This window comes from Pollicipes pollicipes, unplaced genomic scaffold (assembly GCF_011947565.3).
Source record: "Pollicipes pollicipes isolate AB1234 unplaced genomic scaffold, Ppol_2.1 Scaffold_3087;HRSCAF=3621_pilon_pilon_pilon, whole genome shotgun sequence".
Taxonomy (NCBI): Eukaryota; Metazoa; Arthropoda; class Thecostraca; order Pollicipedomorpha; family Pollicipedidae; genus Pollicipes; species Pollicipes pollicipes.
This window is the reverse complement of record NW_023596225.1, coordinates 34,587,246-34,614,758: the sequence shown is the minus strand read 5'-3', so window position 1 is coordinate 34,614,758 and position 27,513 is coordinate 34,587,246. Positions and strand designations below refer to the sequence as shown.

General features: G+C 51.6%; 1 protein-coding gene across 1 annotated transcript in view; it reads right to left on the bottom strand.

Annotated features, from left to right (window-relative positions):
* The window catches only part of LOC119090063 (myelin transcription factor 1-like protein), an 80,135-nt gene that overhangs the window by 9,039 nt on the left and 43,583 nt on the right, over positions 1 to 27,513 (bottom strand). Inside the window, exon 4 of the mRNA XM_037212857.1 lies at positions 6,760 to 6,894. Within this exon, the coding sequence (XP_037068752.1) occupies positions 6,760 to 6,894 (135 nt within the window). The remainder of the gene's footprint in view (positions 1 to 6,759; positions 6,895 to 27,513) is intronic.

The window sequence follows — 27,513 nt, the reverse complement described above, 5'->3', positions numbered from 1 at the left end:
CTGCGTTGCTGAGCCTGCCGATGCGGTGGCGTTCTAGCCCAGTAGTCGCCGCCCAAACGTGATTTACAGGGAGTGCCGCACTTGTGGTGGCCGCAGTTGAAATTCAGATCTCGAGGAGTGCCACCAAATGAGCGTGGCGAATTGCTCGTTAATTACGCCGGTAGACAAAGGGGGCACATGTTCTGGTCATAAATTGCCGCCGCTGCCGCCGGCCGTCGGCCCTGGTGAGGCATTGCCCGTGGCAGCGCCAGGAGGCGTGGGGAACGCGCCCTGCACAGGTCTCTGTGCCGTGCGCTCTCTGGCTTGGAAAGAGCACGAGCCAGGGTCGGAAGCCGAGACAAACAACCCGGTACCAGGCTCTATTGTCCGGGTAGTTATGCAAATGGTTCCACGCTTTGCACAAGGCTGCTTTTAAGCCTGCAGAAATGTAAGACCCAGATCTGACGCTTCTATTGAATTATATATATATATATATATATATATATATATATATATATATATATATATATATGGCCGAATAAGTAAGTTTATGCTACCTGATTGATAGGCAATCTCTAAGGCATGAATGATCAGCAGTACACGGCATCCCCAGAACGACACAACGCTGAGCGTTGTATCAAGCGCACATTTTAATTGGTTCAATGCATAGATGGCTGCAGAATCTGTTAATAGACAATGTTATTTGGTCGCTTACGCCGCAGTATTTCTGCGAAGTTTCGACTTCCTCTTCGGCGCTATAGAATGCCGCACACAAGAGCTGCACCAGCATCGCAGCGTAGTGCCGACACCGCTGCGCCATAGGCCAGCGTGCCGAAACCGAACAGTGCGCTCGAGGCAAACACTCCCTTGTTGTGTATTGGTCTGAATAGGGAAGTCGCTTTTGGCAATCGAAAAATATCCCCGTTGTAGGGGCCATAAAGCTTAAAACTAGTAGACCCAATCTCTGAATGAACAAAACCTGGTGACGTTTCTGGGACCCGTCCGTTTTCAACATATATTGCCATATAGATAGCGACGCATATGACCAACAGCAACAGCCACAGCGGCGCAATTCAGGCTGTCGTCACAGCCAGACCGTCAACGATCCAGTCCACTAGCTCCTGATGCGACCTGACCCGACCCGACCCGATCCGACCCTCATCCGGGACTCGGCACCGCCGGCAGCCGGCCCGGCGCGGTGAATCTGTCCTCCAATGTAAATTACCTGACTCCAGCCGGCTGCTCCTGGCGGCCCCTAGATTGATTCTCGAATGGCTCGAACTTTGTCCAACTTTCTCAATAACGGACGATCAATACGGGGCGGCGAGCGAGGCGGCCCGGTGCGGTGACGAGCGCGCCGGCGGCAGCCGAGCCGGCCGGCACCTCGGCGGACGCGCTGGACGGCGCCGACTCCCGCATGAGAGGGGGCGCGCCAGGAAGGCACGCGCCGGGTGATTAGAGCTGAGGCACACATCAGAGGAATAGAGTTGATCCACACATCCGGAGCATGGAGCTGACCCCGGAGCTGAGCGTGGGGCCTCAGAGAATAGGGCTGGTTTACACATCAAAAATGTTGAGTCCACTCCCGTCTCAGAGAAATGGGGCTGGTTTACATATCAGGAGAATAGAGCCGATCCCCGCCTCAGAGAAATAGGGCTGGCTCACACATCAAAAGAATAGAGCTGACTCCCGCCCCAGAGGAACAGAGCTACTTCACAGATCAGGAGAGCAGCGCACTCCCGCCTCGGAGGAATAGAGCTGACTCACACATCAGGAGAATAGAGCTGACTCGTCTCAGAGGAATAGAGCTGCTTCACAGATCAGGAGAATAAATCGCACTACCGCCTCGGAGGAATAGAGCTGGTGCACACATTAGGAGAATAGAGCCCACTCCCGTCTCGAAGGTAAAGAGTGGGTACACACGTCAGGAGAACATAGTTGACTTCCCCACAGAGGAATAAACCTGGTTGACATCCCCTCGCAGGAATTGAGCGAACTAACAGATCAGAGGAAGGCGGCCGATTTGCGTACCAAGGAAACGTTGCTGATTTTTCTATTCAGAAAAATGGAATTGGGCACTACCAGGCCGAAATGACGTTGAGATTCTCATGAATGCAAAACAGAGCTTACTGCAATGAACTGAAGTAGAGCTGAGATTATATATGACATTGAGAGATGATTGCATCTTACCAAAACAGGCTGACATTCTCTCGCCAAAGCCGAAACAAAAAACTCATCAGCGAACCGGAGCAGAGCGCAGACTTTACAATGTGTATCTTAAAAATTCTCAAAATGCACTCGCTGCATTTGGCAGCCACTGTCGTTCCCTGCGACATGAAATGGGGAAGAGGTCAACAGGGGACATAATCCGGGTCTATTCCTGTTGTGTTTCAATGAACCATCTGGATTCCAGCCAATATAATTGAGCTATTCGTGCTTCAGGTGGAGCCATTGTATGCGCGAATGGCTCAAGTAAGAAACGTTTTAAAAGAAAATGGGAGCCGTTGAGTTGTAATGCCCGCCTCCCGTTGCGCAAATGTCGGGAAGTGCTCTTGTCATGCGACGTTGGATTCAATGAATGAGAACCTTACTAAGCACACCTGGCCTGACGAGTGGGCTGGCAAATGGCCAACTTTAGGCGCATCTGGCACTGAGACTCGTGCTGAGACTAGGTATGAGACATGCTAGTGAGGCTTTTGGATATCTGTCGTGGATGTCATTACAGCAAAACTCCCTAAAAACTCATGTTTTGTTAAACGGACGGAAAAAGTTGCCTGCTGAGCACAACTGATGTAATTTTCGTTTTGCGTTATATGCTCAGGGAAGAATATACTTAACAATAACTCTGCTTTTCCCCTCCCAACTTTGACTCTTGTTCCCCGAGCTTTGAGAAGAAAGGGAGAAAAACTAAAGTTGAGAATTTTAGGTGGCAGCTTCATCATGCTTCACTGCCCCCCCCCCCCCTCTCCAGCTCTTTTGCAAAACTACGTCCCTGAGCAGTTCTCTTTTTCAACGTGTTTATTGCAAAGTGAAATATTTCAGGCATGGATCATTCATGGAACCTTAGGCATGGGATGGCTTCCTGTTTTAACGCACTTTGACTTGCATCCAGGTGCCCTTTTACATCAAGTGCATGGCAGTTGCTCAACCAACGCCTAATTTTAACTCTCCAATATTAAAGTCATGCAAATGCATGCAACCAGATGCACTGCTAATATGAACATGGGAACAGAATGATTTATGGAAGGAAGCTGCTTCTACTCGTTAGGGATCTTAAGCTCCTCTGCTCCTGAGGCAGTGTTTGTGATGCTTAACATGTACTGTTACTAAGCTGATAGGTAAAGAACCAGCTCAATGCAATCGCAGTTGTTTTAAACGGAGTGTCCCACTTTTTTTGCATTTTTCACTTATTGTTCACAGCAGCTGTTACCAACCGCATTAAAACAGACACTGATAACAATCGCAGTAAAGCAGACAATGATAATAACCGCAGTAGAGCAGACACTAACAAAACATAACTCGCCTCAGATGTCAGATGTCAGATGTACTCGCGGTTTTGGAACGTTCGTTCTTGGAAAAAGCAACAGAGCCTAAAATATAGATGGCAGGAGGGCCTACGTTGTCATGCATTCCCAGTATCAAGGTTCTTACGGCTGTCAATGTCTGGATTTCGCACACCCGGTCACTAAGAAGGGACAAAAATCCGGGATAACCCTTTTTGGATGGCGCGCGCGATTAAGTCCAGGCACAATGCGTGGCATGCGCTGCATGACTGCTTCACTGTGACCTGCATCCAAAAACGTAGCCTTAAAATGTGCCAGGGCGGTCATTTTTGCTTTTGTGGCTTGTAAAAAGAAGAAAAATTATCTGGCTTCTTCTTTCCAGCTGTGCACCAGTATTTCCAAAGAGATGTTTGTGAAATCAAATCACTCTGAATCTGAACTAAAAATAGGCAATACATTTTATGTGTGCTGTAAACTGATTGTATCTAAGGCCAATCTTTACAGCAGCGGAGCACGCTTACTGCCAGTCAGCACAATTTGGCACAGGATAACTTAATTCAAAGTGATTGATGACAGCCTAAAACTGGAAAGACTGTCAGCACTCGCAAGCACCAGGCCCTGGGCTAATGAACGGTCGATGAATAAAAGCATGCCCGACACAACCACTGCCAATAGACGGGTGTTCAAGACCTGAGATGGCCGCAGGTGCGAGTCATGAATGCAAAGTTGTTGATAGTTGCACGTTGAATGTCATAGTAAGCGCTTACCGGGGTGTAGAGATCACGCAAAAAAGAAGAAATCGAGCGTTTTATTCATTTCTAGCATGTAGCCGATATAGCAACAATGCTAAGGAATTCATAGAGGGCGACTGTTCATGTACCCACTTCCCCGCTTTGCACGCCAACCTGCGCCTCCTGTGCATTTGGCCTTGTTAAAACCCGTGGCAGCTGTCATGGAGCTGCCGACCCTGGTGTAGCGGCAGCCTCCGAGAGCCTACCGGCAGCTTCTGAGAGCCCTGGCTGACCAGGCGTTTGGTACTCAGGGCACCGGTTGACGCCCATTTCCGCGACGACGCTGCGTGTTACCGCCGTCGCCCGCCTGCCGCCGAGTATGCTGTTGCCCGGCGCTCGAGAGTGGTATACTGTACCGCATTACCGCCTGCATTGCGGAACAGCGTTTGCGATGCGTGGAAGAACGCCGAGTGTAGACGGTGATAAGAGCCTGATGCCAAGCAGTGGAGAAGGTAGACTCCCGCTTGCGACAGGATGGAGAGAATGATAAGAGCACTGGTGAGCGAATGACAGTAGATGACTTTGGCATAGTACATGGTACAGTGTGGAAGACCGCAGAACTGTGCCACCAAACCGCATAATACAAAGCCCTCCTCCGCTACTCTGCCTTTTGAAAAATCCAGCTTCCAGCCAGCGTCAACCAGCTGAAATCAGACCCTCGCCCACCGCCCAGAGACGTCCGACCATCACGATTCCAGCGGTGGTAGTGGGCACACATTGCCCATCTGCGCGCCAGCTCTCTGCGATCGCAGCCACAGTGAACGCACGCTCCCCGTCTGCGCCAGTGCGCCGGCTCTCTGCGAACGCAGTCGCTGTGGGCGCACGCTCCCCGCCTGCGCCAGTGCGCCGGCTCTCTGCGATCGCAGCCACTGTGGGCGCACGCTCCCCGTCCGCGCCAGCGAGCCGGCTCTCTGCGAACGCAGCCGCTCGGCAGCTCATCAGCTCGCCCCTATTTACAGCGCGGCTCGGCCAGGCATGTATTATGCATGGCCGGCCCACCGCCGCCCGGTTCGGAAATGGCCGACGGCCGACAAAGTTCGGTCTGGCGGCGGGAGCGGGCCGCGGGTGGCCGCGCCGGCCGCGGGCCCACCAACTTTTCGCCGCGCTGCTTTGATAGCCCCGTACAACCGCAAGGCAGAACGAGCGACGCCCGACACGCGATGACGGTCGAAGGCTCTCAGGGGCTGCGGTCGCGGTTTCGATGACGCCCGCGCCGCACGCTCAGGCGCGGCCGGATCGGCTGGTGGCGGCGTGCAAACGCGAGGTCGGCTGAGTCCGCTGACTTGCGGCGGTGTACGGCCGGTAGAAGTTGGACTCACGCTGTAGGATAGCAAGTGCTTTCTGTGTGGAAAACACTGATTTTCTTAACTGACGTCAAGGGCTTACAAATAAAAGTTTGTTGCACCTCTCAGCTTAAAGATCATTTGTGATCGGATGTTGAAATCCAGTTGCACCATCTAGCCGTGGATTGCGTCTGCCTCGTTCATAGGATAAGCACACAAAGCCTCCGGAAAGATTTTCGATTCATCTTCGTCTCGAGCAAATCACAGACCGTTTGCATGTAAGCGCGTGCTATAGAGTCTCTCAAAGCCTATGGTCGTTTAAAATTTAGCGAAGCGTCGCCACGGGGCGAAACCGCGTCTGACATGTGACAAACTTCTGATAGCCTTTCCATCTTCGCAGAGTGCATTTCATTCGGCTGTCCGGTCAGGCGGCCGTGGCAGACAGGTGAGTGGCAAATCAATCCACGAAGGGTGGCGGTGGCCGCGGCATCGGTGGCAGCGTGCATCGACCCACCTTTGGACAGCGGACTGCCAGCCGCCGACGGCGAGCGCTGATTGGCCAACGGGCCGGGGCTGGCGGCGCTGCCATTGGTCGCCGTTGCAGCGGGCGTGGCCGGCGAGCCCGGCGGCGCGTAGCCGGGGGACGGCGGCGAGCCGGCGGCGGCTGGCGTGGGCGGCCCGCCGCCCGTCGCCGGGGACTTGGCGCCACCGGCGCCGACCTCGGCGGCCGGCTCGGACGGCTGGGCCGCCACCGCGCCCTCGGGTGCCGCCGCCGGGCCGCCGGTGTCGCGGTCGGGGTCGGGGCCGGGGTCGGCGACGGTGGCGGCGGCGGCGGGCGGCGGCGCGGTCTCCGCGGCCGGCGCCTCGCCCCGCCGCGGTCGCTCGGCCGTGCGCGCACCTCCGCGCTCGCAGTGACGCGCCATCGACTGAATGGACGCGCACTCGGTCTCGATCTTGAGCAGGTCGTCGAGCGGGTTGTAGAGCAGCCCGGCCGACGGCTCGCGCCGCTCCTCGGCGCCGGCCGGCTCCGGCTCCGGTTCCGGTGGCGGCTGACTGTCCTCCGCAGCCGGGCTGACCACTCGCACCACCTCGTCGCCGCCCGAGCGCGCCTCGAGCACGGTCAGCGTGCGCGGCTCCGGCCGACACGGCTCCGCCGGCCGCGCCGCCGGGTCCCGCGCCGCCGGCTCCCGCGTCGACGGCGACGCGTCGCGCGCGGCGGTGCCGTCGTCGGGACGCGGTCGCTCGGCGCGCTTCTTCTTGCGCGGCGCCGGCTCGCCGTCCTCGGAGCGGATCCGTTTCAGATGTCGGCTCTCGGCGCGGTTGGTCATCGTGATGCACCTGCGCGAAGCAGCTGACTGTCAGGGGACGGCAGCGCCACCGGTCCGACGGGCGACTGGCGGACAACCGAGATATCGCCGGACTTAAGACTGGGTCAGAGAGCCACGGCGTCACCGGACTTTAGATTGGGTCAGAGAGCCGCGACGTCACTGAACTTAAGACCGGGTCAGAGAACCACGGCATCACCGGATTTTAGACCGGGTCAGAGAACCACGGCGTCGCCGGACTTTAGACCCCGTCAGAAAACCACGGCATCCTCGGGCCCCGAAAGGACGCAGAGAAGTACGACGTTACTGGACTCGCGGTCATTGCGTACACAGATGCGGTGTGTGTTCGGGCGGGAGTAATTCTCCTAGGCTTTCGGCTCACCGCAGCCTACCACACTTGTCCGTGCTACGCGCGCAAGAATCGCTGACTGGCCATTTGTCAGTCAGGTTTTGTTAATAACACGCGACATTTGTGGTTTGAGGTGAGGCTACAGATACACACGTATGCGCACACATCAAATCGGTATTCTGTGCTTGAGGTATTGGCTAGCCCGGGTGAACACCTGGGGTTGCTAAGCTTCTATTACCTTTGAATACTCACGATGAAAATGTAGGTAGTGGATTCGAACGGATAGTTCGATGCGTCCATTTTCAAAGACACGATTGGAATTATGAGGAGACCCCGTGGATTGACAAGCAGTGATCAGTAAGCTTCCACGTATTTGAATGACCTGCATAATGAATGCATAAGATGGGACGACCGGGAGAGGCAGTCAGTGTCTTTACATTAATACTTATCGTTTTGGTCACGATCTCACTGTCCGTCTCGAGTTTCCCTCACCCACGTCCGTGTGAAGGGCAGGAGCAAGTGTTGTTCCTCAATTTCTACGCCGTCACGCCGTATTCTTTCATACGCAGCTCAGTTATGCCCATAACTCCTTACTTATCGGCCATCGTTCACCATGGTAGGGGTAAAAGTGGGAAAGTTTGGCAAAGAAGCGGGCTGGAGGCCGTCACCTGCACCATCTGGGCGTCCTTGGCCCAGCACCGCTATGTTGGGTCAAACTGGCGCATCGAACTAACTCAGAAACAATCGGAAAAAGTTTGTCGACTCGGGTGAGGCGTCCATTCATCGAGTTTGAGCTAACTGCAGTCGTCCGTTGTCGGAAGAGCAACTCCGGCCCATGCGTTTGGCTCTGGACTGACGACCATCTAGCCGCTTGGCAAACAACAGGGAAGTGTTGGCCCATTGCTCAGTCATGGGCTTGATTGATAGCTACCAGTCGATCAACTTCGCGGATGCTGTCACAATCAAGTGTTTAAAGTTCAAGAACATTTAGAAATGTGTCCGATGGAGCCTAGTTCGCTGCGGACGCTAACTGGTGCTTCGCTCGCTGGCATGCAGCACTTCACCATAGTCATTTAAACATGCCACACTCAACTTTGCTCCATTTATTGCAAGTGGTAAAGAAATCAGCAATAGTTTATAGGGCTCTTACCGCTGATAATGATCTTCAGCATCTAGACTTGGCTGCACTAAAACACTGGTATTTTCTGTTTATGCTTCCTTTCAGCCCAGTCAGCACCTTTCGGCACACCAGCGTACCGCAACAGCGAGCGTCCAACCTTTACGGCATATTTCAAAAACATACTCTTGTGAAACCTCAGAATTATCTATGTCTGGTAATAGCACTAGGTTGTCTCACTGCAGCACCGTCAATACATAATAAGGATATTAATTTTAAAAGGAAGCTTTCCGCAAGGGTAAGGGGCTTTTTGCTGAAATAGCCATCTTGAACAGCATTCGGTGCAGTCCACAGCTCTGCTCTTCTTAGGACCCAAGCACCTCCAGTTTTCTTGTTAGCTGCACGCCCGCGAAGATGTGCAGACTATTTGTGGGAGGCTATTTCAATCTCACTCAGGCATCCATGACGCTATAACAACGTTATTCAAATTCTGCCATTTCATTAGCTATGCGGCGATCAAGACCAAGAAAAAGATGATTGTCAAGTCCTGCATAGCTGGTGTTTGTGTGCACGATTTCCAGATATAACGGCCGTCAATTAGCACTCAATTAATGTTATGCAAGGTGCGATGACGCAACCAAACAATGACGTATCGAGGAGCACACTTACTAAACAGAGAAATTGCGTTGTCCAGAGCAGTATTTTCCAATTAAAAGTATGCCAGTAGTTACAAGTGAGCTTATTTCATGATATCTAATGCTTGGCTTGACATCTTTAAATGTGGAGCATTCGCCTAAATTATGTGCTAGCCCAAATAAAGCTGTCAACGCTTTATAATGGTACTACGCTTGCCCCTTGTGGTTGTCACCATCGTTGTCATGACAATGACCGTGCACGCCTCTACTGGTGCGAATAAAAGAAAGTTTGTGATTGGCCCAGAGGGCAAGAACCTGTTAACGATAAGTTGGTTGGCTGAAGTTTCAACCAGTGGATCATATGGATCATGTGATACTCCCATTTCAAAGCCAAAGTGAGCCTCGAAAACAGTCACCGTGCAAAAAGTCAATAGTAGACGCCAAGACATAGTATAACATTTCGTTGAATTCGCGGACGATAGTTCTATGCTTTCTCGTGTTTTTGTCTCAATAGAGTGTTTCAAACTTTCGTGGCATTAATTACACAAACGTTTTGACATGATGGTGTGCTGCATACATTACAGACAACACATGCTGGAAGGGCAAGGCAAATGAAATTTATTGCTTTCACAGTGGTGAGCAGCAGAAGTTAAATGAAGTAAAATCAGATTTGCCCGCAGGGTTGGCTACTTCGAATAAAAATTCTGAGCTATTGAATAGGATTTCGAGAAAACAGGTATTACAAATAAAAGCGTACGAGTCTGATGTAACAATAAATGAAAAGTACAAGAAGATGGATACTGCCTCTAAAAGCCACGGAAAGCACGATTCACTTGCATCAGTTAACTAGTCTATAAGTCGTAGTTAAAAAGACGCCCATGCGTCGGATATCACACGAGCCCAGTTGTAGCCATGTACTTACAATTTTCTACTCATAGTTGTCATTTAAACGCATTTTTACGCATTAAAGCAGTGCTCTAAAAAAGCGTCCCAAAGCAAATGGCCTGATATTGATGCGATGGTCCTTGGCATCGCTCCATTAGGGCAGCCTTCTGCTCCGACGAACCGTGGAGCCAAAGTGCAAGGCTTTCTGGGCCAGACGGGCGCGGACGGCCGAGTGACGTCCATTTCCTGCTCCTGGTGCGGACAGAAGTCGGACGGCTGTCGCCGGTCGGGCCTCCGTCCCCAGCGCCCCCAGCGTTCACTCAAATCATCGGCCGGTACCCGGCACAGCACAGCGTGTAGTTGAAGAGCGCACAGATCGCACAGCGCTGGTGCTCACTTAACGATACTCTACATCTAGCCTCACAAAGCTTTAGCGCACCCGGACTACTGCGTTCACCCCGAACTCATGAACATGGGGTTCTTTAAACCCCTCCCAGGCCTCAGACCCCAGTCATCAGATCGGATAAACTCAAACGATCTTCCACCGTCTAGACTGTTGTGACTTGTGAAAATCCATTTCACATCTATCACGTGACTGATGTCATCACCGGCCATGATAAGTACCTCATACATTGTTAGTGATCGTCGTGCCCATAAGTTGTTTTCTACCTGACGACTTACAGTGTCCGCAGCTCCCGTAATAAAGGTCGTATAGCTTCCACACCAGTGTCAAACTTAACCTAGTCTTTTTGGCGTCATAAGCCTACCATGATGTAACGAAGCTTGACGGTCAAGGTAAGATCAGGTCAAGGTCGATTCAGGTCGAGGCCAGGAGTGTTTGCCTTGTATGAACTTGTAGTTTTTTGAGCCATGCGGCTCATTGAGGTTAACGTTGACAGTGGTCAGTAGAAGTGATTCGTTTGGAAAACACGTTACATTTGTGGACTAATTTACCACCAACTGACTGCATAAGTGATTTGGGTTTCACATTTGTGAATGAACCTGAAGTGAGCGTTGATGGTGATTAAATGTGTCGCTAAATGCAGGGATTGACTCTGACCGGCATGAAGGGAATTCGATTGGCGCATGACATCACAACAGCGCACACGAAGACAGCAAGTTAGACAATATGTCTCTAAAATCCTATGACCATGCAAACCAGTAACGATGACATATGTATGACGGCGCCAAGCATCGAACCATATCTGATGCTGGAACAGATCTCTTGATTGTTACCCACGATGTTTTGCACCCATCTTGGGCAGTTCAATAGCTCTTCTTCGAGTGCAGGGAAGACATTTTTTTCTGCAGACAACCGCCGGACAATGCGAAAGCATCATCATCTATCATTCGTGCCCAGTCATAAACGCACGGGCGGACGGGTGCACGGGTACAAATATAGGTAGATAGTTATCCATAGTTTACACAGATCTTACCAATGCTTACTGCTGGAGGAAATTCACACACCAAGCGGTACCTCCTACATTTGCGGCAGAATGACACACAAGCACCGTGCGTTTTTTCTGCTTCGTTCCGGTAGTGTTTTGCTTGTCCTTTCTCTCGGCTTTTCTTGCTGAGGTTTTTAATTTGACGATACAGATGGCTCCTCTTATCTATCTATGTTAATCTGTTGATATTGTGAAGCTTAAAACGCTGCGTGATCGCGTTGTAATACCATTCTACTCATTTATATGTGTGTTTATCTCTTTGGAATAGTCGACTTCTGACCAGCGCCTGCTGAGTGTATGCGACTTGCCCGAAAAGACAGAAGCGTTCTGCCAGCTGTCGGTGCTCTGCGGAAGGTATTTGAACGGCTCATCTACCGGACCATAGTGGAAACCGAAAGCTCGCCTAGGACAAATGACGTGACCTGGAAGAGACTTGCTACACTTCGATCGTGCGCCTTCAGCGAGGGAGCGGATACTCTAAGTACAAATCAGAGCGCGAAGCGGGAGATGAACATGTGTTGCAAAAGGGAGATTAATGGACACCACTCCACTAATTGTAGCCTCCAACGTGGCTGCAGAGAGAAAAGCCTGATCCTGTGTTTTAGTGGCATGTGAGTCTCGGAAGGCCGAGCTTAGCGTGACTTGCCTTCTACTGAGGTCAGCATGGTCCGACCGTAGGTCAGATGACACCTGGCGCGGAAAGCAAAAGATCAGACGGTAATGGCCCAAGGAGAGTATGGGGTCAGCTGGTAACTGATCAGCGGACGTGTAAATGCCAGATGGAAAGCCACCCTGTAGATATCAGCCGTAGCGAGTTATGTAAAGCGAAATGACGAGTTGCATCGCTTTTAGTTTCCGCTGTACAGAAAAGGTTACCATCGCGTCATGGAATAACGGCATAACGATACCAATTTCATTGAAGGACTTGCATAAATTTCAGTGGCCTTTTTCAATTCATTGACTGATAAACCGATCAGGAACATCATGCGGTTTTCTTTTCTCTGATTTTGGTGTTTCATTCGGCTCTGGGCGCTTAGCTGTTCCTTTGCAGATTTCTGCGGAGACAAAACCTATAACTCTTCCGTTGTGATCATGATTAGAATCACATTTTGGCACATTCGGACTGGCATAGCGTCAAGAGAAGTATTCCAACTGAGTGCATTAGCGCTTTGTGACGTTTGCATGTTTTCTATGATTCCTCCGTTTGAATGATAGCCACCGATCGGGTTCGCTGTTAATAGCTATGGGCATACAGGTGAGCATTTTTTTTCAGTGTTTCAAAGTGGTGAACATACTATAGTTTTGCGGGCTCAACAGTCGTTAACAACGGAAACTTTTTCAAGGAAAGGTGCAGACTACCTACAGTGGTGGATCACCATTATGCAGTGAGTACTTAGCAACAAAACATGGACTGTCATGCACAAAAGGCATGGACGCGTAGTTCAATCGATCTCATGATTAGTGAAAATGACTGTTGCAATATCGCACATCATTTGCAAAGCCGCGCATGAGGATCTGCATTAAAATTTATACTGCAAGCAACCACAAGAACCGTGAAATGCAATGTGCTTGATACTTGCACCACAAATTAACCTCAAATTAGCCGAAACCAGCTGAGTCATAACTGGCCTAATGTTAGCAACTTATGAGAAGCAAGTCACCCTAGTGGTTAGCTTCACAAGCAGAACAGCAAACAGCATGCAACTTAATATTATCGCAATACTGTAACTATTATTCTTACGTGTAAATGTGCCACGAAAGTACTTTGGCTCAGGCAGCAGACAACTGACAGGACTTGTGATTAAGGTCACTGACTTGTTTACATTTGCCATGTCTTTACAGTATTCTAACGGCTGGTCGGAAAAGGCTGTGTTCATACCGCAATTTGCCGGGATGGCTTGCAAGGTTAGGGCTAAGAAAATATCCCATTACAATTTTGCTTAGTCTATAGCCTAATAATTCGATGGTCTTTCTGGACATGAAAGAAGACAGCTAACTTTGAAAGCCGTCCGGCATCGTTAAAGGGAACGAACTGTGGAATAAGCCGCTCTTGATATCTACAAGAAAGAGTCTAGTTTGTTGGCATCATGATATGTATGAAGAAAACAATTGGCCTTCGTTATATCAGGACACACTGGTTAAAAAAGATATTAAGCGATAGTTGGGGCACATGAGAATACTTAAAAGGTGTTCAAATCATTGCTTGATATCTTTGTTAAATAAGTATCTCCTGGTATTTTGAAATCGATTAATTTCATCAGAAGAACCTATTTGGATAAGTTTCCATTTTTTATTACAAAACTCGAATGTTAACTTCGGCATCCACATCTTCTCTATTGCAAACTGGCGGACGCAACGTGCATATCTCAATCATAAATTACGCTCCATATTGTCGTTGAGGCCTGCTTGAGCTGAATCCACGCGGCGAATCTTGGTTGTCTGGACTTTGTTTAAACACAGACGACTTGTTGGTACCTCTGCCACTACTCTCTAGGGATGCCTGTCGCCGAGAATCCCCAGAGAGCGCCGTGAGCGCATCGGTCCCCGACAAACTGCTTAGTTCGCACAATTCTATCCATTCATCAGTAACTGAAGCATTGAGAGCTTAAAGACGTTCATCTATTCGCGGTTCACCTACTGATGTTGTCTTGATAAAAAGTGAAAAAAATCAAAACTTCGGTCCATGAAATGTCACCACCGGCCATGGCGGTGGCTTAAAAGCATCGACAGCCAGCCATCTGTGTTGCAGTTCGGCTAAGCAGATCTAATCCTAGATTTATAAAACGCATACAGTCACATGGTGCGTAGTTTTGCGCTCGAAGACACTTCGCCGCCAATGTCATGATGTGTTTCCTTCTACCGTGCCTTGGTTAAAGCTGTATACGTTAAGATTATGTTAAAGATCACGTGCACGGAGCCAGCTCGTTTTGCTTTAGCTTTTCGTTTGTCATCCATCCATGAATATGACGTATTGGTGAATGCAAGTCACGTACGTTCAAATGGTCCGAGTCTAAATGCGTGCAACTTCGCTACCGCGCTTTATGAATTAAAGCCCAGACAACAGGCTGGGCTCACTGGCTGTGTACCCGCTGTGGTGTCGCATCATAATACTTCGGCTTGTATCGATCAACACCGGGCCATGAGATTAAAGTGAGGTAAGATATGAGGTAGCGCTCAGCTATAACGGCACATCCCGAAGCCTGCCCCGACTGGGAGCCGTGTGGCCCAGATAGGCGGTAAGCACGAATGTTGGGAGCGACTGGGAGCCGGATAACACGAGGCGTCGTCTGCTTTCAGGACGTCCAGCTGGGGTTGACTGGCTGTTGGTTGAATATGCATTTATGTTAGCTATAGGACAAATGCTTGGCAGGCCATATCGCCCTCTTCCCATTATCGCCGTTTCGCCTCTTCGTTTTCGTTTTGAAATGTTTCGTTTCGCCATATCGCCTCTACCCATTATCCCGCTTCCCATTATCCCATACGCATGCGTAATGTCAAATTTCGCCAAGCGTGTGATACCTGCCCTCTCCATCATCGTGGTATGCTTATGCCGCTTCCCCTAACCCTGCATCCTCGGCTGTAGCAGCCTCGGACCACCGGTTGCTCCCCTCTGGCGTCAGTCCCGCAGGCCTGCCCTCCCTCCTCGGCAGCGCGGCTGGCTCCCCCACCTTCCATCCCCTCCCCTCAGCGCCGGCAGACAGGGGTGTCACACGCCGCGCCGGGGCGACAGCGCAGGGAAGAGGGGAAGCTCAGTTGCGCAGGGTACACAGCAGATGGCCCGACAGCCCCTGCTGGCCCGGCGGCGCGACCAAGTGAGACACCGATATAGGACGTGGCACCGAGACCTAGATAGACCGTGACGTCATCGCCGGAACGGCGCTGGGTAGTTCCGTGCGCAGAGCGCTGTGACACTTTTTAAACTTTTGTTGCCGAATGTTCTGCAGGTGTGCCTTTGAGGTCAAAGTTCTGACGACCGCAACTCGTTGCCAAGATCACGACTCCATTAGCCAAGCAGAGCGATTGAAGTTCAATGGAAGATGTGTTGCTAATAGTTTGAACCTGCCACACGGCGCCGCATCCCATCAAACCTTGCCCCAGCCTGGCTACCTCGGTCAGTTTCCAGGCGGCAGCCAAACGCGCGTCACTTTAGCGTGTTTCGGGCGGCGACTCCGCGTGTCCCGCAGAAGAATCGGCGTTTAAGGCGTCTCCTAAATACGTCAAGATATTGTGATAAGAAAACTCTGAAGACCTCATCGACAGAGCAGCCGGATATCAGCTGACAGAACAGATGTTCCAGTAAGGCGGAATTGAAAATCCCGACATAGCATGCATAGCTTCGCTGGTTGCCAGTTTCTGACCTGACCAAAGTAACTGAAGAATTTTCAGTCATGCACTTAGTAACACTCAGTAGGATACACATGTGCATATTGTGTATTGCCTGATGATGTTCTATATTCATACCTTGATCGTACCGACCAGACAAATGCAATTTTGCGGGAAATTAATTCTCACTAGTTGGCCAATGTGACAAAGTGTTGATGGACTCAAACGGATCAAAATGTGTTATATGATAATAACAGGAAGCAGATCTCTAACGGCACTGTACTATCTTTTGAATTACAGTGTAGATGCAAGTGGCGGATGAATATAAACATCTTGGTAAGCAGCTATCAGATAGCTTAACTTCAATGAACACATGAACGGAAAGGCAACCAGATTATTAGGCTTACCAACAAAGGATTAGTCCCAGAAAGGCAAAAGGAGCTGTCTTATATTAGTTCCGCTACTGTTGGTATATGTGTGTTGCGCCGCGCACTGCGCCACGCACTGCCCCGCGCCGAGTCCATAAAATAGAAATGGTTCGGAAAGAGGTGACCAGATTTTATTTAGGCCAGTATGATAGATGTCATAGTGTGAATGATATGCTTGTTGAGCTGCGTTGAAGACTGCTGGAATTTTCACGAATGTAGCCCAAGCCTTGCAAGCTATTTAAATATCATCCTGGAAATAGCAATGCAAACGTTGAAAGTACTATTGGTAGATCAAACCATGCCGGGTATATTCCATTTTTAAGAATTCCGTCATAATTTAGGGATAACTTAAGAAAGCCTTGTTTAGTGCAGCATCGTCCTCTCTGATAGCAAACCTCTTTCTTTCCTAAAACGATCAGAGATTAGAACTGGGTGAAGAATTCAGTTGTCATGTCTGAATATAACACCGTACAATAATTCAAAAAGGGAGTGCGTCGCATTTATATAGGGTTTTGAACGGACATGGCCATCTTGAAGATCATTCGGTGCAGTTTACTGAAGTCACACCCTTCTTGAAACCTAACCCCCCCCCCAAAATTTCTGGCCTACATGCCCGAGAAGGTATGCGGATTATTTTGTGCCAACTATTTCAATGTCAACAGGGGCCTGTGACGCCATAATAACGTCAATTAAAGTTTGTCATTCCAATGGCCATGCTGCGCCCAAGGCCAAGGAAAATGTAATTTGCGAGTTGTTCATATCTGGCGTTCGGGAGCACGATTCCCAGATATAACGACCGTCAATTGGCTTTCAATCAATGTTGCGCGGGTTACAATGATGAGATCAAACAATAACATATTAAGCGGTATATTTACTATCTAGAAAAATTTTCATGTTTAGACCAGTCGTTCCACTTAGAAGTACACCAATAGTTATAAACGAGCTTATTCTATATCTAATGATTATCATTATTTTATCATTATTGTAATATTGTTTATATTGTTATTATTATAATATGATTTCGATATGTTCCCATGTGGAATATTCCCTTAAAGAATATTCTGGGAAAATTAGAAAAGTGTTAAAGAGGTCATTTCTATAGATGTAGTACTGTTACTGTGCATAGTGTGCAGTTTCTGGACCTTAAACCTCGATGTTGTTAATGATGTGCACTGTTACCAGTACGCAGAATTCTCAAACAAAGCATTGATGTGAAGTGTTTATATATATATACATATATAAGGTCATATATACTAGGCAATATATATGTATATATGTAGGCTAGCTGTTTGTATGGTGTACAGAATGTCATGTTTAAATTCATCAGCAGGGCTCAAATTGGGTTTTGTGGTGTAATAAAGGATGAATACTAACACAGAATTACTTTCTGGAAACAACCGAGTCAATCTGAAAGCTAAATCAGAATACCATCGGATGCTTCCGGACGATTCAGTATAGGTTGTTTACCCAGACAGCACATCCCTTCAACTTGATGCCAATCGCAGCACGTAATATCTTCTCGGCATCCAATATTCTTCCATTTGCATAGCTTGTACCGCAGTTGATAAGACAAAAATGACATATTTTCAATACATGCAACGCGTCTTATCAGTGTATCCCCACTTGGTCAACGTTCACGTTCTAACATTTTTTACGTTCTCGCTACTTAACAGTGGTGTGCTTTCACATAAATACACCATGGTAAAAGCTTCTCATATTGGCATGCATTCCTAACTGTCGCACCACACCTGCGTAACGCGAAGTTGTCCCGACTGCGTAAGTAACGCTAAGCCGTCCGACTGCGTAACGCGAAGCCGTCCGACTGCGAACGCGAAGCCGTCCGACTGCTTAACGCAAAGTCCGTCCGACTGCGTAACGCGAAGCCGTCCGACTGCGTAACGCAAAGCCGTCCGGCTGCGTAACGCGAAGCCGTTCGACTGCGTAATACAAAGCCGTCCACATTTTTAATGGTCAGATACTGCTTTACGCTAAGCCGTCCGACTGCATAACGCGAAGCCGTCCGACCTGCGTAACGCTGCCGCGTTGGATCAGCAAGGCGGCACTGTTGCCGCTTGTTTTCACGCTGGTCGCATACATACACCGCGGAGACTACCCACACCATTGGGCGCGAATCGAGACGCTCTCAATGGTGCCCCACCGAGGCGGAGGTGACGAGGGCGCGGCGCCGTGATGGCCCGCTGGCTCATTATTGACTGGCCATTTCTCCGTCAAGGGCTCCTTTGAAGAGCAATTTCCAGCGCCTCTCCAGAACTCCTCCGAATTCAAAGGGTCCTAAGATGGCTTTTACGCGTTTCCTATCGGATGCAAATGCAGCATCTGGGCCGCTCTAAAAATATTAATATTCCCCGACCCTTTCATTATGGTATCTCCTCTTCGTGTCGAACGTTTTACTATCTTCCTTAATCCGATCCCCTCTTTTCAATATGCAAATCGGCCGACCCGATACACAAGCCTGGTCATAATGGCACTTTTATATCGGATCCATATTAGCATCGGCGCGCCGGGACGGGAGGGGCTGATCAGAACCTCCTCCGAGGAGACGCCGCCGGCGCGATACGGCCCCCGGGGGACAGCCGGCTGCATTCTAAAGAGTCTAGTTAACAGAATCGCATTATATTTGTTAAAAGCAAGGGGTGATTAACATAAAAATACGGTCTGGCAGCCGGGTCTGATTAGAGTTTACGTGGGCGGGCGGGCAGTCGGGCCAGATAAAGCCGATGTGAGCTGCCTCGGCAGGAGGGTCGAGGCAATCAGAGGGCCCCCTCAGCCATGCTGTCTGTCGGCACGCTGTCAAAGGCGTTCGTCGAATGCGTTAATGCTGAGTAGCTTCTCAGGGAAATCGCCCCGCTTTGCATTCAAATGTATCTGTTAGGTGAGCAAAATCTGGATGTGAAATCAGCGAAGTAAGCAGCTGTTCCATACCGAAGCTCTGGCGTGTCTTTCGCTAATTTACGCCTTCAATATCGCATCATTTACCATGTCATATTCGTTTGATTCACAACACCCGCCCTCCCGTCGGCCTATTTCCCGCCCATCAAAACACTCCGGTTATTCCATCCTAGTGAGCTTAAAATGATCCGTCTGTGGTCTTTGTCGCTAGCGCATTAAATCCAGCATGCAAGCAATGGGGCACCCACCCGGGTCCGTCTGAAACGCCTGGTGTGGGGCCTACCGCTGTGCATGTGCGGCCAACACCTTCGCACCCACATCCTGTCCAACTGTCCAACATGCACCTGCGGGGGCCCACAGTCGCCTCAGCGCGTCCAACACCCGCCCGGCGGGACCCCACCCGTGCCCCCCGCAGCGGCCCAATGAGAAAAGTTTGCCGCTGTTTCCTGGTCGCGCGACGTTGGGCGGGGGGTCGGCCGCTGGTATTTGCATGCTCATTTGGCGCAATAGCCGAGACTGCCCAGCGAGCGGGGCAGGTCCTGTTTGCCGGCGGGGCGACACCTGTCGAGCTTATGCCGACTCATATTGGATTGTCATCGGCCTCGGCATGATCCGCCGCGACCTCCTGCCGCGCGTCCGACATTGGACGCGAGGAGTGTGTCCGCGCGCGCGACGTTCCGGCTGGTTTGTCCACCGCCGGCGCGGCTGAGACGGCGCGCTTTCTTCGGGACAAGTGTTAGCTTGTAGTTGGTCACGTTTGACGCTTGAGATTCGAAGTGAAGTGGTGTGCAGATATTTTAGTAGGTTAAGAGGGATTTGTAACTGATTTGGCTGTGGATGGTTGTCTTATTTCGTTGATATGCTCTGACGTAGGACGTTCAAACAAAGCTGCTTCCTCTTCTTCGCCTTGATGGCGGTCTCGTAAACATTTATTTCGCCGCCATTGTTTTGCGCTGAGCAGCGTCGTCACTGACTTTCCTGCCAGCGTTCCGCCTCCCCTGCTTTGTTTATTTTTTCCCGTCTGCCGTAGTTTTCCCAGCTCATGAATATTAAAAACCGTAGAAATCGCGGCCTAATGCTTACAATTACGCCAGAAGTTGGGCTAATTCGGCCAATTAGATTGAATCGCAGCAGATTGGAGAAATAATGCAGGATCTGGTGCTAGCGTGTGTGCGTGCATTGCACCTTCCATTGTTACGCTTCTTGCATAACCTGAACATACTCATACTGCAGACCCGTTTTCAACGAAGTCAGCTTTTTTCACCAGCCGGCAGTAAGTCAAAACGCCTCGTATACATGTCATTCTTATGAGGACGAATGTCCGCGCCCTAATTACCCACATTAGGTTTATTTGCCGAATCATACGGGTGTGGAGACCTAATGGTTCTTTGAGTATCCCCATTACCGCGGCGCTAGGCACGGTACTGTTTGGCGAGGGGACCGCGCTGGGGAGCGCGGGACCAGAACCTTCCGACTCAACTGAACGCAACGGGAGCATTGCGGGACAGCGCCAGTAGCGAAATTAGTAGTCACGATTTATCGCGGTGTGATTGTAGTGCGAACACGCTCTGTTCGCTTAGGCGTCGGGATTAATTCCTGACGTCATCGGCCAACTGCATCGCCACCCGAAACAGATGAGTCCCATTGAAAGAAATGGAACGAAGAATTGGACGTAATTTCAAATACAGGCAGAGTTTTATTAACTTCAAAGCCGAGGTGAAGGCAGGGCCGGATTTACATACAAATTGACCACCTGATGGGTGAAATCTCGAGACGCTGGCGGCTCCCACCACCTTGCCGGGGGGCAACCCTGCAGTTATTGACGACACGCTGCGAGCACGCGAAGACGGGTGTTTCTTGCGGAGATCGGTTTGTCATCAGCTTGAAAGAAAGGCTTTTGAAGTCATCGCGTGGAATGAGAACGAATATTATATTAGAAAAAGCGTAGTCAGAGGTGTAGTTTCCCATTCAGTTTCCCGCTCGTATCCCCCAACTTGGGTTCCGGCCCCCCCAACTTTGGGAAGAAACCTGTTTGGTAGCATATGTTTTGGGGTGGGTTAGCTTATTTCCCCTGTTCAGCCCCATAACTCATTTTGTAAAACCACACCCCTGAACGTACTTGCGTTTTGCGCGCCACTTTCCGCACAGTCTCAGCAATCTATAGATGCATTAATTGCATTGCCAGCTGTGCCACATGCTGTTCTGTTAACGTCTTGAAAATGCTCGAACATCATGGAGCCAACCGTAGAACACCGTATCATGAGTTGCGCTTGTCAAGGAGACCACACCTTTGCCTCATGACCAACTTACAACGATATCATGGCAAGGTATATGTTAATGATCCGGTGCTTGCATAATTCAGGCACGGAAAATGAAAGCAATTTGTGCCCACCGCATCTGCATTAGTAACGCAAAACTATTAATACTGAACGATCACGACTTAACGTGGTGTGTGTTGATCTGCTTTGCGTTTGAGTTTCAACTACTCTGTTGTCTCAGTTTGCCATATTTGGCTACCTGGATCCCCACTCAATCGCCGTTTTTTTTTCGTTTGTTGTTGTTTAATCCGCCATGCAAATACAATGTGCGCCACCACTTCATCCTCTTTCTCCTCTCACTCCCAGGGAGATTACAGAAGTCTACTCTCGAGCATATTTTGCACACTCGAAGCCTATCTGCACAGAGTCACCCGAGGTCTATTCCCCGGGCTTATGACCTCTGACCCCTGCGGGGTCGCCCATCGGGCTCGTGGCAGTGTTTTCTCGGAGGCGTCCTCAGCCAAGCGCGACTCAGAAGTTGACCTGCATAAAATCGCGGCGCCGGAGCCGATGGAGCCTGTCGTGTTCCGGTCGGCGGCACATCACTCAGCTCGTGCCGCACAAAGGCCTCGTCACAATCGGCCGATGACGTCACTGCCCGGCCCGGAGGCGCCGGGGCGCGAACCGCGTGTGGCCGCCGCGTCACGAGATATTCCAGGCTCTGGACTTTCCACAGTTTGCTTGAGAGCAAACGTCTTATGGGGCTACCTCGCAACGTCGGTGATAATAGTCTTGGTCCTTGCAAGTAAATCAGCAGCGCGTGAAGATGCAAACACGAGAACTGGTTTGATGGCACGAAAGCGATGAATACAGAGCAACCCCCAGCGACCCGCCTCCCCAGCACACAGCTGTTCATCTCGGCACTTCCTCTGCCTCACCGCGCTTGGTCTCGGCGCAGCGGCAGTGACAGCGGCGACGGTGGCGGCAACCGTCACGGCCGATCCCCTCCGCAGGTAACAGTCTGCCGTAACTGTGGCCGTCGCCGAGCCGCCGCCAGCCAGCGCCTCCCCTCCGCTCAACAGGGCGCGTGTGTCGGCGAACCCTCCCCTCCCCTCCCCTTCCCCGGACGACGCCCAGCCGCGCGCCCTGATTACCGTTGTCTCATTTCCTCTAAAAATCTTAATTTTGTTAATTAGCAGCAAAAGGAAAGCAACAAGATTAAGATGGATCGCCGCACAGTCCGGGGCCGGCTTCTGGTCGCCGTTCAGCGGGGTAAGGAGGATCCGTCATTGGGCCGCCGCGCCGCGCGGGTGAGACTCAGGCGCCGAGCTGTATTTATTACGGCGGTCGTCGGGCGGTGCACTCGCGCAGGCGGCGCCGCCAAACATCGGCATCCGCTTGCGCCTGACTCAGAGGAGCAACACACGGCGACACGGCAGCGGCCGTGATCGAGAGGCGTGCCTGAAGAGACGAGCCGTAATAATTTAAACATGCAGATGAGGTGGCAGTCGTCATCGGCGTCTGCGTCATTTGAGCCCCGCAGCCTGATGAATTCGGGCACGTCCCCGGCGAATGTGGTGCTCTTATTTCGTCGACGTTCGGGCATTTTATTTAACCCTCTCCGCTTAACTGCTGTTCGCATCATTAAAAACTCCGGTGGCTTTAGTGAGGTGGAGCAGTGTAAATGACATGTAAAAACGACTATTAGTCCGTAAAAATGTAAATTAGGGGAAATCTGACGAATCGACATTTCAGCGGGGCACTTCAATGGGAAATTTACTGACATCCTCCGAACTAAGTGAGAGCAGAAAGTTGGGCCCGAAAGCGAGGACTGAACGCCAACGTTTCTGCTTTCAGACCACCAAAACCGCAAACAAGCCGCAAACCCCGGGGTGAATCGAAGCCTCTCTCCAGCGCGTCCGCGCAGCACATGATCGTTCACAGTGAGGCAGAACAGAACCCGCTCGTCCTCCGCCGCCTGCGGGCTCGGCCTGACGTCGATAGCCCCGCGTCGCGTCCCGACGCGGAAGGCAGAAAATCAGTCGTCGCGTCGGCCGCCAGCGTCGCCGTTCGTTCCCACGCGCCTCCGCCTCCGTGTCAACAAAACCGGCGCCCATTCTTTCACCCCAATTTGTCGGCGATCAATCGAGCTAAGCCTTGCTATCGGCGCGTGGTTTTTCCTCGGCTGCTCGCATTGTTCCCGGGCCGTGACATGACGTCGACGACCTCAAAAACGCCCCGGGCAAAAACATTCGGAGGCCGGGTTAGCCGCTATCTAGTCCGGATGGTGGATATGGGAACCAATTAGGCCAGCTGGGCGCCGGCAAAAACCGGCCCGTGGTCGTGCGCCAGATGCCACGTGGGCCGCGGCGCGGGTGTGAGGCTCCGGGAGAAGGCGGAGGACCAGACCGAAGACGGCACCTCGACGTAGACAGGTGCCGCTGAGTGGAGTGCGGATGGGGATACTCGTAGTTCCTCTCGGCTTATTTGCCCCTTGTAGGCCCCGTAGGATGGTGGAGAGCAGGCGAATCGGGAAGAGAGAGGGGGAGGCAGGTCAGCTCATTGTTGCTCATTGTTGCTGTTGACTGACGAGTGTTGGTCAGGCCTTGTAATCAGCGGGCAAGGACTGCTGTTGAGATCGCCAAAGCAAGGCGTGCTACGGGCGCAAGCCACTCAACGAATGCATTTGTCGCGCGGGCATTCTCTGGCGTTTGACATCTGGGACAAACCAACGCCACGGATCCTCATGGTAAGCGAACGAGCTTCCAGCCGCGGCAGCTCTTCCACCCGTAAAGCCGGCGAATCCCCGACCACGCGGTCGCGGAGGCGCGCATCGGCGGCGTCGACGGTCGCCCCGTCGGCGGCGACTCTGGCGACCGAGGCCGCCGAGCGCGACGCGGGGTGGCTGTCGTCGCGGAGCGTCGTTGGATCGATTGTAGCGTGAGCCGATCTCCCGGCTAATCGGGATCGACAGGTCCGATTCAAAACAAAGCGCCGCGCCGGCCGGCGCGCGCCCGTCGCCGCCGACGCTCTGATGGATGTGTTTTCAAATAAAATCTGACGCCGCCGTCGATGGGACCTGGCGGCCGTCGCGGCCGACGGACGGCGACGGGCGGCGGCGGGCGGTCGCTGTCGACGGCGGCGGAGGAGACGGGCGCGCCGTGCGGTGGAGCCGCCGGCTTGGTGGTTAATGGCCCTTGCAATCGATTCATGTACGCCAACTTTTAACTAGCGCTGCCGTCGAGCTGCGATGGCCGGCCCTGATACTGCCGCCGCCGTCGGCGCGACCCCCATCGTTATCGTTGTTTGTTCCGACTGTGGAGAAAAATTGAATTTTGCCAGAAGAATCGAGTTATGGCCACAATGTGGTGTGATTTGATGATTTCATAACGCGAACAGCGCGCCGAAAAAATTAGACTCGTTTGAAAGGCAAGAGTGGGGTGCCAGTTGGCGGAGGTTAGTCCACAGAAGGGGATGTGGGTAAGGGCATCTGGGCGGGTAAAAATGCTCGCTCCTCAGGATCAGCACCATCGGAATGGTGTGGCGAATTCGAAAAATGGTTTAGACCAGCTCGCCCACGAGCCTGTAACATCATGCAGACAGACAAATCTATTTTCGTTGAAATTGATATTAGGCATGTGGAAAATGATGTCGATGAACCTTTCACGAACATATAAGTCGAGATTGACCTAGGGTCGTAATGATGGTACATCTAGTTATATCCCTTTTGCTGGGGCATCTGCCCATCGCCTCGATGCACCCAAAGAAAAAATACGCAGAGGCCATGTGACAATTTCTTAGTACCGAAGAACGAAGCATGATTTCACGATGGTGCATTCAGCGCGCATCTTTCAGCCTCCTTCCCATCCCATTGGCACCATGAAAGGCAAGTCCGAATCGTTCTACAATGTTGTACAGTCTGCTTACCACACGACGTTAGTATACATCCCCACCGCCCGTTTATTCGGAGGCGTCGCCACCAGCGCCCTCGTCTGCTCGGCGGTCGCGGCGTCCTCCTTAATCGCATGATTGCGACATTGGCGCCCATCCGAGGCCTGCCCGCGGTCGGCGGCAGCTCCCTTGGCCACGACGGCTTTTTTGTTCGTCTCCCCGCCCGAGCGAGGGAGACCCCGGGGAGGGGAGCGGGGCAAGGCCGCGGCGCACGGCACGCGCGGGCGTTGTCTGAGACAGGATGCTCGTCCGAGCACGGCGGATGACGGGACGGGGACTGGCCTCGTCGGCTCGTCCGGACACGGCGGACGGGACGGGCTGCTGGTCTCGTCGGCTCGTCCGGACACGGCGGACGGGACGGGCTGCTGGCCTCGGCGGCTCGTCCGGACGCGGCGGACGGGACGGGCCGTGCCCGGACGAGGCGCCGGGCCCACGAGCCGTCGGGACCAGGCGGACGGGACGGACGGGACGGGTCGCTGGCCCCGGCGACCGAATGTTGCCGGAGTGCTGATTGAACGCGATGATTGGTGGCGATGACAGGGGTCCAGCGCGGTGAGACTGGCTGGCCATGGTGTCGTGGCTCCGAACGTGGCCGTCCATAAATTACGTAGAGCGTAGAGGTGGGAAAGGGTTTTCATGGCGTGGAAACGGAGCGCAACAAGGGAGGGGGGGATCTGTGAACACGGTGACCACGCTCAGGTGTTGCTGTGAATCATGAGAAATGTATTTGTTTTAATATTGTAAGACTTCAAAGCCGGACGCTGTTGGCTTCCTCTCATGACCAGCAACACACATGTCTTCCTCATGCATCTCCGGCTCAGCTAGGAGCAAACGGCCCTTACCTTTTTGGGACGTTGCGCTTCACACAGGGTAACGAGGGGAAGGGGGTTTCGTCCGGTGGAAGCAGTATGTAACCAAGAAGAGGTGGTTGGAAAATGAAAAAAACGTAGCGTATTCTATTGCAGGCCCTTGCCTGCAAATGCCCGAAGGGTTATGACAACAAATTTGGCAACGTGCAGACGTTGCCATAAGTAAAATGGCAGATTCGGACAACATACACGCCAAATGGGCACTTTAACTGGCAAAAGCAAGGCAAACACGAAGGGACATGGTTCACGCGAGTGGGCTAATGAACGCCAGCCCAACAGCCACGGCCTTTCAGACGCGGCACTCGCCCATGTGTGATCACATGAGTAAGGGTAAATAATGGTTATGGTAACGTACACGTTCAGTGATTTAATGCAATCGCTGCTGCATCCTCACGATCGTTCCACGTGCACTTCACTGCCGACCGTCCCGTGCACCGCCCATCTAAATCAGAGGTCCTGGTCCTCCACGTGACTTGTTCCCACACTAGAAAGCTAAAATTCCGGCATGAATTTGGAATGAGATGTCCGTATAGGGCGCGTGCACGCCACGCCGTGTTGGGGTTTTAAGCCGGGAAGCGGGCCCGTTTATGCAGGAAGTTGGTCCCTCTTCCGTTCCACGTGCAGCATTCGGCGTGTCGAACATTACTGCTGGTTGTTGGGAATTGCGTGCCACGCTTGCACCATGAGTGGCCACCGTTTTTACAGGCATCAGTTCTATGGATTTTACACCTGTCGTTCCCGCGCCCGAAGTGGGTGCGGTCGTTCCGGCTTGGATTCCGATCGAAAGCTTTTAGTGTACGGCAGATGGCGCTTCGGACGAATGCTAGTTGCGAATGGAATATTGGGCGACTAAGAATGATACCAGACATACCAGACCAGGATGCCAGCTTGTCGCGGAACTTGATAACGTGGAAGAGTGTGTGTTGGTAATATTATGCACAAGACACCTAGGAAACACGTTCTGCGATAGGCAGCCAACCTTCGCGGAGGAGTATTCTGGGGCATGCTTGCATGTAATCCATCCGCTTATGAAAGCTGATCCCTTGGCACTCATTACAACTCCCACACCACGACTGGAGCCTGCGTCAGTTGTTGGTCTGACACACTGCAAGCTCAGAAGCAAGCAACGCTTTGCTTAGCTCCGAGGGAGCTACGCTGCAAAGAACAACATTTCGCCCTACAAGTCAACGCCGATTGACCCTCAGATTCTCAGAATGATCCGACAACTTCTGCTTACAGGAATAAGCCGTCAGCATATCCTCAGACTGAGCTAACAGATCAGTATGCCTTCAGACTGAAGAGATATCATCACTGAAAGGTTATGGGGACAACCAAGAGGGGGGGGGGGCGTCAGATCGGCATGTCTTCGGCACGATAGATAGCTCCTGACCGAGAGTTTAAAAGCAGCGTGATAAATTCTCACGGGTCTCCCCCTCCCCCTCGTTAAGATGATCCAGTC